The following is a 13,518-nucleotide window of genomic DNA, read 5'->3' as shown; positions in this document are numbered from 1 at the left end:
TAACATCAAAACGTCTTTATTATTCAGATCTGTCATCAGAATGACTAAAAACGGCTCCAATCCGCAGACCGTTAGAGACCATCGTCTACCAGATGTTCATAAAAAGACACAAACAGGAAAAAACGACAACAATCGAGAAAACTCAAAGCAGACACGAGCGATTATTTGTGTGTTGATGTAATGCTGGAATAAATAAAGCACAACGTGACATACATTAACGTCAGAATTGACAAAGAATGTTTTAGTCTTGGCCATCAAAGCCCTTCTGTTCACAGGAGAACATTAAAAAAGACAGGAAAAGAATGGAAAAACAGAGGGAAAATGCTATCCGCATGACCGCAGTTTAAATGCTAATGTGTTTAATGGGAGACAAGAGTGGCTATTTTGTGCACAACATCCTTCTTGCAGCACGTTTAAAGAGCGCTAGCATGGACGGATGCCTTGAGGGCTTGGTTTGGGTAATGCCACTTTGTGTGACTTCTCAGCATGCCACATTAAAGACTTGCTCCTTTTCTTTTAAAGAGACTCTTTTTCCTCTTTAATCATGGCCAATGGCTGTCCAGATGCTTCATAAAAATGTGTGTTAGGAAGTGGAGTACAGAGATAACGATCTGCCACTTATTTGATCACGTTGATGAGGGAAACTCACGACGATGTTTTGGGCTCATCTCTAGCTAACACTGGTGTACATTTCCAATTTTCATCTAATTCTTTATTTCTAAAGCGCTTTTTACAGTGTAGACTGTGTCAAAGCAGCATAGATTAAGTTCTAGTAAGTTGAAACTGCTACAGTCCAGTTTTCACAGTTGAACTTCAGTTTAGTTCGGTGTAAGGTACAGTAAATGTCACTACTGAAAGCCCAAACACTAAATACTGAAGAGAAATTCTCCTGATCTGTTGTTTTGACTTTGTCATTTCATTTTTTTACAGTGTGTACTAGAGCTGCACAATAAATCAAAAAAAGATTGCAATCTTGATTCGACCCCCTAAACGATTTTAATCCAGCATTTCTACAATTCTGCCAATCATATTTTCAAGTTCAGGAGAGAAGCAAAGGCAGCCGCACAAGTCTTTACATTGTTTTACATACATTGTTCAGCATTATAAACACCAATGGTGTTGAAATGGTGTTGAAAGAGTCACATACTGTATTTATAAGATATAATTTACCCAAAAATGCCATTTCTGACTTCATGTAATGATGTATTCGTGGCCGCGAAATCACACGTGACGTGAGCTGACCGTCAGCTGTTACCACAGAGAGGCGCGCGTCTTTGAATGAAGTCTACTTTAGTGAACAGAACCTGCATAGGCTGTGAATAACCAGCCTGATAGCTCAAGAAAACTTAAGTACTTCATGTTTTGCGTATTTTACGAATTTGTACGAGTTCAGTTGTAGAAATTGTATGATTTTAAAAACGAGGCGTGGCACCTAACCTCAACCCCCTACACCCAACCGTTATTGGGCGATGAACACATCTTAATAAATTTTACGAATTAGATCGTACAAATTCATACAAATTAGCCACTAAATCAAAAAGTTACGAATTGGCGTGAGATTGTGTTGGAATAACAGGCAATAATGTTGTAAATAATATTTAGTTTGTTGCACCGAGCGATCATTTGGGAGTCGCGCGGGAAGTATGAACCGCACTTAGTGAAAATGAAACGGAAAGCGAGTGCATCATTTAAATGAAGTTTCATAAACTAATTTCGAGAGGAGCACGTGATATGATTGACTGCAGCCAGCCACTCATCTACGCTCATTAGCTAGCCAATCGGAACGATCCAAACTCACTATAAATAACCTAGTTAAGATCTACACCCCTATCTTCGTTTTCCGAAGAAACCCCCCATCCACCCCTTCTCCTCCTTTCCTCTTTTGCCGAGGGGAGCTCTCGAGAACACCTGACCTCGTACTCCCCTCACATGCTTTATGGACCTGGCGGGAGCCCTGGGCTCAACTATCTCCGAGCTCAGGGTTCTCTCCCGGGACAGCATGCCAAACCTGCTAACTTGCTAACAAGTTGTCAAACAGTATCTAAGTGTGAAATCACATTATAGAGTTACTCTTGAAATCACATTATAGAGTTAAGATTACGACAAGCACTTGATATGTTTTTTTTTTCTTAGCAAACACAGAGTGTTGACCATGAGAGTAAATGTTTAACAGTGTCAGTATAACTACTCTATATAATGTTGAATATCATGCAAGAGCACTGTTAGCCCGGATTTAGTTTCTACTTAAATATTTAAGCATAATACACTAAAACAAAAAAGTTTGATGATATCACTTTATAATTTTAAGTATATTCTACTAATTTGTTGGCATAGTCCAATGTGCAAATAATTTGAAGTACAATAAACTTAAATTGAAAAGTTATTGAACAGACCACACCTCTTCTTCCTGTGTGCATGTTTTCGTTATTTTAACCGTCTTTATTGCAGCCTGCTCTTTCACACAAATACAGACATATAAAACAAAACAAAAACAGTCCAAAATTGATTTCAGCCACGCACTGAGTCGACGGTTTCTGCCTTTGGTTGCGGTTGTGTGGATTCAGGCACTGCTTGCAAAGAACTGGAAGGTGAGTTTAACTCCGAGAGTTGTAAAAACCTCATTTAAAATTTCGCCATTTCGACGGACATTTTTAGACACTGGCTAACTTATCTGTATAATGTTTATTTAGCTAACTGTGAGGGGAGGGGTTTTGAGGCAGCGGTGGAAACATTTATTTTTACATTTACAGGTTCGTTGGCTTTTTATCCACAACTAAGCGATATTTAACGATAGATCAGTTAGCGTTAACGCTAGATAGTTGCTGATTGCTTGCAGTAAAACGCGATTTTAACCTGTTTCACTGCCTTTAGGCTTTCACCCGGTCGGCTGCAAGCGGCGTTTTTTTCTAAGAAGATCGCGGGAACGCGGCTGTTTTACGCGGTTTACCAAGTCCTATTATCTGGTAAGTTCCTTTAAGACAACGTAAGCGAATATGTGTATCTTAAGATGTATATGAGACTAAAAATGCCCTATATTAAAGCTAATTCGCCGTAAACTAGCAAAATAATAAATGTGATGTCAGTGTTCAGACTTTTCCAGTCTGTTAGGTTTCGTAAGGTAAATGTTGTTAATGTTTGCTCATTTGCAGGGAAAATAAAGATAAATTATTAGAGTTAAGTCTAAAGACAGATGAAATAATGATTTGGAAGTGCAAGTATTGTCCTTTTAGCTGTGAAAAAAGAGCACAATTGTTTAAACATTACAGGCTAAAACACGGAGGTTATACCAGAACCGAGCCTTTTCCTTGTTTACATCAGAAATGTCTGTGCACATTTAAATCATTAAATGCACTAAAAGTTCACCTATCCCGCATTCACCCAAAAACTCCAAATCAGCAACAAAGTATACCAACTAAGTTTAGTTGTCTGTCGTGTGGATTTACAGAGTCTTGTTCAGAGAGTGACTTTTTCACTCATCTGCATCGTGCACATCTAAAAGTAAATCATAAAGTCAGATGCCCTTATGAAGACTGTAATTTTGAAAGCAGTGTTTACTCCACCTTCAAAGCACACAAGAGTAAAGTACACAAACAACAGATCTCAAAGAGGTTTAAATCAGAAATTGTTGGTGACAATATTATAAGCCATGACAGTAATGCTTCACAAGAGCAGATGTCAGATGCTGATGATATTGAGGACACAGAAGAGTTGAATGAGGTAACTGAATCTGATCTGCACGATTTAGAAAAACAGCTTCAGCACAACTTGGCATCTTTACTACTAAAGATGCACACTGTTTTACACATACCAGAGAGTTCAGTGCAAGATGTGATAGAGCAGCTCTGTCAAATCAATAAGCTCTCACAACCACTTGTACAACACAGAGTCAGAGGCATATTAAACAAATATTGTGCTGACATGGATGAGACTGTTATTAAAGAGATTATCAGTGCTGTGTCAGAAAGTAACATGATGACACATTGTTCCAAAGATGGACCTTTAGGAACTGCCAAAAAAAGAGCAGCCTATGTGCGTAGAGAGTTTCCACTGGTAAATCCAATTGAATATGTTGTGGAGAAAGGCAAAAAAACTCTTGCATATGTTCCCATTGTTCCTATGCTACAGAAGTTGCTTAACAAAACTGATGTTTTAGACAAAGCTATGTCAGAGAAAGTACATGTCCCTCAGGAATTCAGATCATATGCTGATGGGCAATACTTTACTGAAAATCCATTTCTTGCAAAAGATGAGTTTACAATTGCTCTTGTACTTTACATTGATGACTTTGAAGTCGCCAATCTTCTTGGAACATCAAAGCTAAAACACAAGATGTGTGCAGTATACTGGGTTATTGCAAACATACCTTCAAAATATCGGTCAACCCTCAGCTCTATCCAACTTGCTCTACTGTGCAATACCTCCACAGTCAAGGAGTGTGGTTATGCAAAGGTTTTCCAACCTCTGATCTATGATCTAAAATTATTGGAGCAGAATGGCGTTTACCTGGAGCAACTAGGTGCAAGTGTGAAAGGTACAGTCTTGTATGTTGCAGCTGACAATCTTGCTGCCCACTCTCTTGCAGGTTTCCTGGAGAGTTTTACCGTCGACAAGTTCTGCAGATTCTGCGTGGCAAGCAGTAGAGACACTCAACAACAAGAGGTATGTTCTGGTTTCTTTCAGCTCCGAGACAAAAAGTCCCATGATAGGCAGGTGCAAGAGATCAGAGAGGACCCCGGAATGACTCGAGCTTATGGTGTGAAAGGAGCATGTCCTTTAACTGAGAATCTTGAGCACTTTCATGTGGTCAGTGGGTACCCTCCTGACATCTTGCATGATATTTTGGAAGGTATTGTTCCAGTTGAATTGTCCCTTTGCCTTACAGACCTGATAGGCAAGACTTATTTCACCCTAGATATGCTGAATCAGGCCATCAGGTATTTCAAGTACTCATTTAGTGACAAAACAGATCGACCTCAGGTTATTGGAAAGGGATTTTCCAGTAAAGGGACCATTGGTGGAAATGGCCATGAGAACTGGTGTCTCATAAGGCTCCTTCCATTTCTTATTGGTCATTGTGTCCCTGAAGGTGACAACACTTGGGAAATTCTCATGCTGCTTAAAGATATTACTGAGCTAGCTGTAGCACCAACGCATACAGAAGAGACACTTAACTTTCTGGACTGTAAGATAGCAGAGCACAGGCGCTTATTGCAGTCAACATTTCCAGAGTTTCGTTTAAGGCCAAAACATCACTTTGTGGAACATTATCCTCAGCTGGTAAGGAAATTTGGTCCCCTGTCTGAGGTTTGGACAATGCGGTTCGAGGGGAAGCATAAATTCTTTAAGAGGGTAATTCGCACTGCTCAGAACTTTAAAAATGTTGCCATGACACTTGCTACAAGACACCAGAAGGCAGTCAGTTACCATCTCGATTGTAGCTCATTTTTCAGACCATCAGTTGAGATGTCAAAGGTAACTCCAGTTTTGCTTGCCACCTTCCCTCACAGTGTGCAGACAGCAATTGCTCAAAACTTTACAACACCAGAGTCGGTGCTTGAAGCGGCATCTGTCAGTGTAGATGGAATCAAGTATCAACCAGGCATGATACTGTCTTCTGGGTCATGCTCTGGTCTCCCTGCATTCGTCCAGATTCACAAGATAGTTGCAGTTAATGTAGAGATTCTATTTGTCTGTCACAAATTGGCCGCATGGTACAGGGAGCATTTGAGATCTTACCAACTTCATTGTGATAGTGTTACTTCTATGTGTGTGTTGAAGATGTCAGATTTAAATGATGTCTTCCCATTATCAGCATACAGTGTGCAAGGAGAGCTTATGGTGACACTGAGACGATTTGTACTTTGCTAAACAGCTGTCTGTCATTTTTTTCCCCCAGATGGCCATGGAACAGAAATTAACAATGCGAGTTATCGTCTCTGAGGGAGATATAAGAAAGATGACAATGAACCCTCGACCATACATACTTGAAGATTTGATTAGCTGGCTCAAAGGCACTCTCCAAACAAATTACAATTTTACCTTACAGTACCAAGATCCTGAATTTAACAATGAATTATGCAACCTCACAGACTTGTCTGAGCTCCCAGATAAACCAACGATCAAAATCATCCCTATCATTGAGCTTGTACCAGTCCCTGGAGGTTCTGAATTATGTAGTGACACAAGCAGCCAAGCAGACACTGAGATCCTGTCCATCTCTTTGGATAGAAGTTCTCAGTGGCCAGAGGTATTTGAAATTCCAAAATTTCAAGTCGATGTAGAGTATAGACTACGCCAAGGTAACCTGCAGTATCTCAGGGATGCAACCTTTCTTAAAGTCACAAAAGAACTAAAGCATGACATACTCGAGAAATTGGCTGAGACCATGTATGCATTTAAAGCATACCCAACGAAGGAAGATTTTGAGACTGTTGCTAAGGCTTTAGTGCAAACACACCCATGCCTTAAAGAAACCGGGTCACCCTCTGGCTGGAACGGTTGGAAAAATAGCCTTAAGTTTAAAATGGGTAATTATAGAACCAAAATGCGGCAGCTGGGTCGACTTGATGTTACTGTCAATGGTGGCAAGCGAGGAAGTGGCACTACAAATGGCGATCCTCCCAACACACAGATCAAGAAGCCAAAGAAAGGGGAAATAAATTTCCTGCCTGATTTTCCAGAGGGGATGAATGACCAGAACATGGAAGTAGCTCGTGAGGTTCTGGTCAATGAAATGATGAAGACAAAGCCAATGGAATCCCTGGTTAAGAAAGAGATGGATGTGACGTTTGCTTTTCGCAGAAAGGAGATTGTCAACGAGAAGCCTGCCATCAGCCAGGTGGTGCATCGTTGGCCAGCTCTTTTTACAGAAAATCAGGTTTGTGTTAAGTGTCTACATATCATGTAGTGTTGAGTGTGTCAGATTAAACAGTGTGAACATTGACTGATGCATTGTTTGACATGTTTCAGGTTTATTATGAATTTGGCAGAGTGGTAGGGAAAAATCTCAGAGAAAACTTCTTGGATGCACTTGACCATTTGTCTCCAAGCCTCATGGACCTCTTCAAAAAGAAGAAAGGACTTACTGGTCAGCTTTTGGCTGAACTTTTATGCCAGACAAAGGTAATTTAACATACCTACATCAGTCCTGTTTTCCTATGAAGCTTTTCCTCCTTATCCTTTTTGTTTCTTGTCTAATTTTTCTTTCCCCCCCCCTCTTTTCTCTTCTCTATTTCTCCCTCTTCTATTCATTTTCTACACATTTTTTTTACCTCTGCATTCTCTATTCTCATAATTTTATCTACTATTTCCGTTTTTTTTTTTTTTCCCTTAATCTCTTCTTGTCATTTCTTGTAAATTACAGTCAGTGTCATTATAAAGTGTTTTATTCAATGTTCACTATCGTCTAGACAACTGAGCCAACAGACGTCAGATGCCTTTGTCTTCGGGGACTGCCGGTCATCTTGGGCGATGATCCTTCTGCTTTCTTCAAGGCCTGCTTTGTAAGTAAATTCATTTTTTATATGTTGCAGATGCATATGAGGGGCTGTGCAAGCCATAATTCATTCTGGCACTCTCTCACACACACACACACACAAACACATTCTCCTCTCACACACATGAGTTCTCCTCTCACACACACGTATACTTGTATTCTCTTCTTACACCCACATTATCTTCTCACACACACGTATTCTCCTCTCACACACACGTTCTCTTCACACACACGTTCTCTTCTCTCACACACACGTTCTCTTCTCTCACACACACGTGTTCTCCTCTCACACACACGTTCTCTCACACACACACACACACACACACACACACACACACACACACACACACACACACACACGTGTTCTCCTCTTACACACACACACACACACACACACACACGTGTTCTCCTCTCTCACACACACGTGTTCTCCTCTCACACACACACACGTTCTCCTCACACACACACACACACACGTGTTCTCTCACACACACGTGTTCTCCTCTCTCTCACACACACGTTCTCTTCTCTCACACACACGTGTTCTCCTCTCACACACACATGTTCTCTCACACACACACACACACACACACACACACACGTGTTCTCTTCTTACACACACACACACACACACACACACACACACACGTGTTCTCCTCTCACACACACGTGTTCTCCTCTCACACACACATGTTCTCTCACACACACACACACACACACACACACACACACACACACACACGTGTTCTCTTCTTACACACACACACACACACACACACACACACACACACACACACACACACACACACGTGTTCTCCTCTCACACACACACACGTTCTCCTCTCACACACACGTGTTCTCTTCTCACACACACGTTTTCCTCTCACACACACACACACACACACGTGTTCTCCTCTCTCTCACACACGTGTTCTCCTCTCTCTCACACACGTTCTCCTCTCTCTCACACACACACACACACACACACACACACACGTGTTCTCCTCTTTCTCTCACACACTTTCTCCTCTCTCTCACACACACACGTTCTCCTCTCTCTCACACACACGTGTTCTCCTCTCACACACACGTGTTCTCCTCTCACACACACACACACACACATGTTCTCCTCTCTCTCTCACACACACACACGTGTTCTCCTCTCTCACACACACGTGTTCTCCTCTCTCTCACACACACACGTTCTCCTCTCTTTCTCACACACACACGTTCTCCTCTCTCTCACACACACGTGTTCTCCTCTCACACACACGTGTTCTCCTCTCACACACACACACACACACATGTTCTCCTCTCTCTCACACACACACACACGTGTTCTCCTCTCTCTCACACACACACGTTCTCCTCTCTCTCACACACACACGTTCTCCTCTCTCTCACACACACACACACACACACACACACACGTGTTCTCCTCTCACACACACACACACATGTTCTCCTCTCTCTCACACACACACGTGTTCTCCTCTCTCACACACACACGTGTTCTCCTCTCTCACACACACGTGTTCTCCTCTCTCACACACACGTGTTCTCCTCTCTCACACACACGTGTTCTCCTCTCTCTCACACACACACGTTCTCCTCTCTCTCACACACACACACGTTCTCCTCTCTCACACACACACACGTGTTCTCCTCTCACACACACACACGTGTTCTCCTCTCTCTCACACACACGTTCTCCTCTCTCTCACACACACACACGTGTTCTCCTCTCTCTCACACACACGTGTTCTCCTCTCTCTCACACACACACACGTGTTCTCCCCTCTCACACACACACACACACACACACACACACACACACACACACACACACACACACGTGTTCTCCTCTCACACACACACGTGTTCTCCTCTCACACACACGCATTCTCCTCTCTCACACACACGTGTTGTCTCACACACACACACACACGTGTTCTCCTCTCACACACACGTTCTCCTCTCACACACACACACACACACACACACACACGTGTTCTCCTCTCACACACACGCGTTCTCCTCTCTCACACACACGTGTTGTCTCACACACACACACACACACGTGTTCTCCTCTCACACACACGTTCTCCTCTCACACACACGCGTTCTCCTCTCTCACACACACGTGTTGTCTCACACGCACACACACGTGTTCTCCTCTCACACACACGTTCTCCTCTCACACACACGTTCTCCTCTCACACACACACACACACACACGTTCTCCTCTCACACACACGTTCTCCTCTCACACACACACACACACACACACACACACGTGTTCTCCTCTCACACACACGCGTTCTCCTCTCTCACACACACGTGTTGTCTCACACGCACACACACGTGTTCTCCTCTCACACACACGTTCTCCTCTCACACACACGTGTTCTCCTCTCACACACACGCGTTCTCCTCTCTCACACACACACACACGTGTTGTCTCACACACACACACACGTTCTCCTCTCACACAAACGTTCTCCTCTCACACACACACACACACACACACGTGTTCTCCTCTCACACACACGCGTTCTCCTCTCACACACACGCGTTCTCCTCTCTCACACACACGTGTTGTCTCACACACACACACACACACACACACACGTGTTCTCCTCTCACACACACGCGTTCTCCTCTCTCACACACACACACACACACACACGTGTTCTCCTCTCACACACACGTTCTCCTCTCACACACACGTGTTCTCCTCTCACACACACGCGTTCTCCTCTCTCACACACACTCACGTGTTGTCTCACACACACACACACACGTTCTCCTCTCACACACACGTTCTCCTCTCACACACACACACACACACACACACACACACACGTGTTCTCCTCTCACACACACGCGTTCTCCTCTCTCACACACACGTGTTGTCTCACACACACACACACGTGTTCTCCTCTCACACACACGTTCTCCTCTCACACACACGTGTTCTCCTCTCACACACACGCGTTCTCCTCTCTCACACACACACACGTGTTGTCTCACACACACACACACGTTCTCCTCTCACACACACGTTCTCCTCACACACACACGTGTTCTCCACTCACACACACGCGTTCTCCTCTCTCACACACACGTGTTGTCTCACAAACACACACACGTTCTCCTCTCACACACACGTTCTCCTCTCACACACACACACACACACACACACACACGTGTTCTCCTCTCACACACACTTGTTCTCCTCTCTCACACACACGTGTTGTCTCACACACACACACACGTTCTCCTCTCACACACACGTTCTCCTCTCACACACACACACACACACACACGTGTTCTCCTCTCACACACACGCGTTCTCCTCTCTCACACACACGTGTTGTCTCACACACACACACACACACACACACACACACACACACACGTGTTCTCCTCTCACACACACGTTCTCCTCTCACACACACACACGTGTTCTCCTCTCACACACACACGTTCTCCTCTCTCACACACACACGTGTTGTCTCACACACACACACACGTTCTCCTCTCACACACACGTTCTCCTCTCACACACACACACACACACACACACACACACACACGTGTTCTCCTCTCACACACACGCGTTCTCCTCTCTCACACACACGTGTTGTCTCACACACACACACACACACACACACACACACACACACACACACACACACACACACACACACACACACACACACACACACACACACACACGTGTTCTCCTCTCACACACACGTTCTCCTCTCACACACACACACGTGTTCTCCTCTCACACACACGCGTTCTCCTCTCTCACACACACACGTGTTGTCTCACACACACACACACGTTCTCCTCTCACACACACGTTCTCCTCTCACACACACACACACACACACACACACACACACACACACGTGTTCTCCTCTCACACACACGTTCTCCTCTCACACACACACACACACACACACACACACACACACGTGTTCTCCTCTCACACACACACACACGTGTTCTCCTCTCACACACACACACACGTGTTCTCCTCTCACACACACACACGTGTTGTCTCACACACACACACACACACACACACACACACGTCTTCTCCTCTCACACACACACGTGTTGTCTCACACACACACACACACACACACACACACACACACACACACACACACGTGTTCTCCTCTCACACACACGCGTTCTCCTCTCTCACACACACGTGTTGTCTCACACACACACACACACACACACACACGTGTTCTCCTCTCACACACACGTTCTCCTCTCACACACACACACACACACACACGTGTTCTCCTCTCACACACACGCGTTCTCCTCTCTCACACACACACACACGTGTTGTCTCACACACACACACACACACACGTTCTCCTCTCACACACACGTTCTCCTCTCACACACACACACACACACACACGTGTTCTCCTCTCACACACACGTTCTCCTCTCACACACACACACACACACGTGTTCTCCTCTCACACACACACACACGTGTTCTCCTCTCACACACACACACGTGTTCTCCTCTCACACACACACACGTGTTGTCTCACACACACACACACACACACACACACGTGTTCTCCTCTCACACACACACGTGTTGTCTCACACACACACACACACACACACACACACACACACACACACACACACACACACGTGTGTTCTCCTCTCACACACATATTCTCCTCTTGAAAACCTAAAATTGTCTGTAGGTTTAACCAAGCAATTAACTGAAAAAACTTGGCTGAAAAATTTGGGTTCAGTTAACATTAAATATTTTGCTGTAATTGTACAGTGAAAAGGAAGCTGAACAAGCCAGGCATCATATCTTGTATGAACAGAGTGTCTTTTACTATATGTCAGTGTACAGTGTTTCTTCTTAGGGTATTTTTTTGTGAACATTTCGAAAATGTGGTAACTAACACATGATTGTACATTTGTTTCTCTGCAAGGACACAGCTGACAATGACATGTACAAGCAAACTCCAGTGGGATTGCTTTTCATCGGTGAAGAGAAACTTAAGCTGAACCCGTCCAAAGTGGGAATCATCTTGGAAGGGAATGTGGTGATGGATGACCTGGCCAACCTTCCTCAGGCCTTCTGTGTACTTTTTGGACTGATATATGCCCTGCACCTGGACTATCCCAGATACGTGAAAAACACTTTTTGCTTTGTTCAGCAGGTGATGTTTAACCTGGGTAAAAGTGAGCTGGCACCCAAAATTCAGACTCTGAAAAACCAACTTGCAGTGTAAAGAGGTGTTGTTACACTATTTCTCCAGATATGAGAAATATTGTTTGTTCTTTTAGAAAAGCAACATGTTTGCACTGTTATGCCCGTTTTGTATTTTATGTTATTGGATTGGCACTGATATATCTAGTTTCATTCAGATTAACAAACTGTGAAAAAGTCAGTTTGCAGTGTAAAGTGCTGTTCCTAACTCATTGCACTACTGCTCCAGATAACAGGTGCCTAATTTTTTTTTCTTTTAGGAAAATGTTGTTTGCACTGTTATGCACTTTTTCTATTTTATATTATTGAATTGGCACTGATATGTCTGATTTCATTCAGATTAACAAACCATAAACTGAGGAAAATTACTTTGCAGTGTTAAGTGGTGTTCTGAATCGTTGCACCTGATACCAGGTGCCTAGTTTTATGTGCTTTTAGAAAAAAAATCTGTTATGTGTATGTTCACAATAAAGCATTTTACCCCTAACCAGGGTGTTTTCAACAAATGTTTCATCTGATTTCTTGATCTGAATAAGTATTTATAATGCACCAGATTAAAAACTGAAATAATAATTTAATGATAATAACTAAACTGAATAAGTAATATACAACTAGGTATTTGGTACATTATACTTAAGATATTAAGTGTATTAATTGTGCAAAGAAGTTAACTTGGCAAAACATGTCGAGTTAAATCAATTTTGAATTGAGTGTAATTTACTTAACATTTTCAGTTAAACGTACT

General features: G+C 43.3%; 1 protein-coding gene across 1 annotated transcript; it reads left to right on the top strand.

The window, feature by feature from the left end:
• The first annotated feature begins 2,844 nt into the window (after positions 1–2,844).
• Positions 2,845–13,279, top strand: LOC141376641 (sterile alpha motif domain-containing protein 3-like). The gene is made up of 6 exons (XM_073916950.1): positions 2,845–2,963; positions 4,583–4,659; positions 5,897–6,877; positions 6,970–7,122; positions 7,410–7,502; positions 12,493–13,279. Exons 3-6 carry the CDS (start codon positions 5,897–5,899, stop codon positions 12,793–12,795), a joined length of 1,530 nt encoding a protein of 509 aa, XP_073773051.1. The 5' UTR covers positions 2,845–2,963; positions 4,583–4,659; the 3' UTR covers positions 12,796–13,279.
• Positions 13,280–13,518: the final 239 nt, after the last annotated feature.

This window comes from Danio rerio, chromosome 11, assembly GCF_049306965.1.
Source record: "Danio rerio strain Tuebingen ecotype United States chromosome 11, GRCz12tu, whole genome shotgun sequence".
NCBI lineage: Eukaryota > Metazoa > Chordata > Actinopteri > Cypriniformes > Danionidae > Danio > Danio rerio.
Note: the sequence above shows the minus strand (reverse complement) of the source record. Positions and strands in the feature narration are given on the sequence as shown.

Coding starts and splice junctions, on each gene's coding strand:
- LOC141376641 (XM_073916950.1), top strand. CDS start 5,897: ATGGCCATGGAACAGAAATTAACAATGCGAGTTATCGTCTCTGAGGGA. Junction 7,123..7,409: donor AACTTTTATGCCAGACAAAG/GTAATTTAACAT, acceptor ACTATCGTCTAG/ACAACTGAGCCAACAGACGT. Junction 7,503..12,492: donor CTTTCTTCAAGGCCTGCTTT/GTAAGTAAATTC, acceptor TTTCTCTGCAAG/GACACAGCTGACAATGACAT.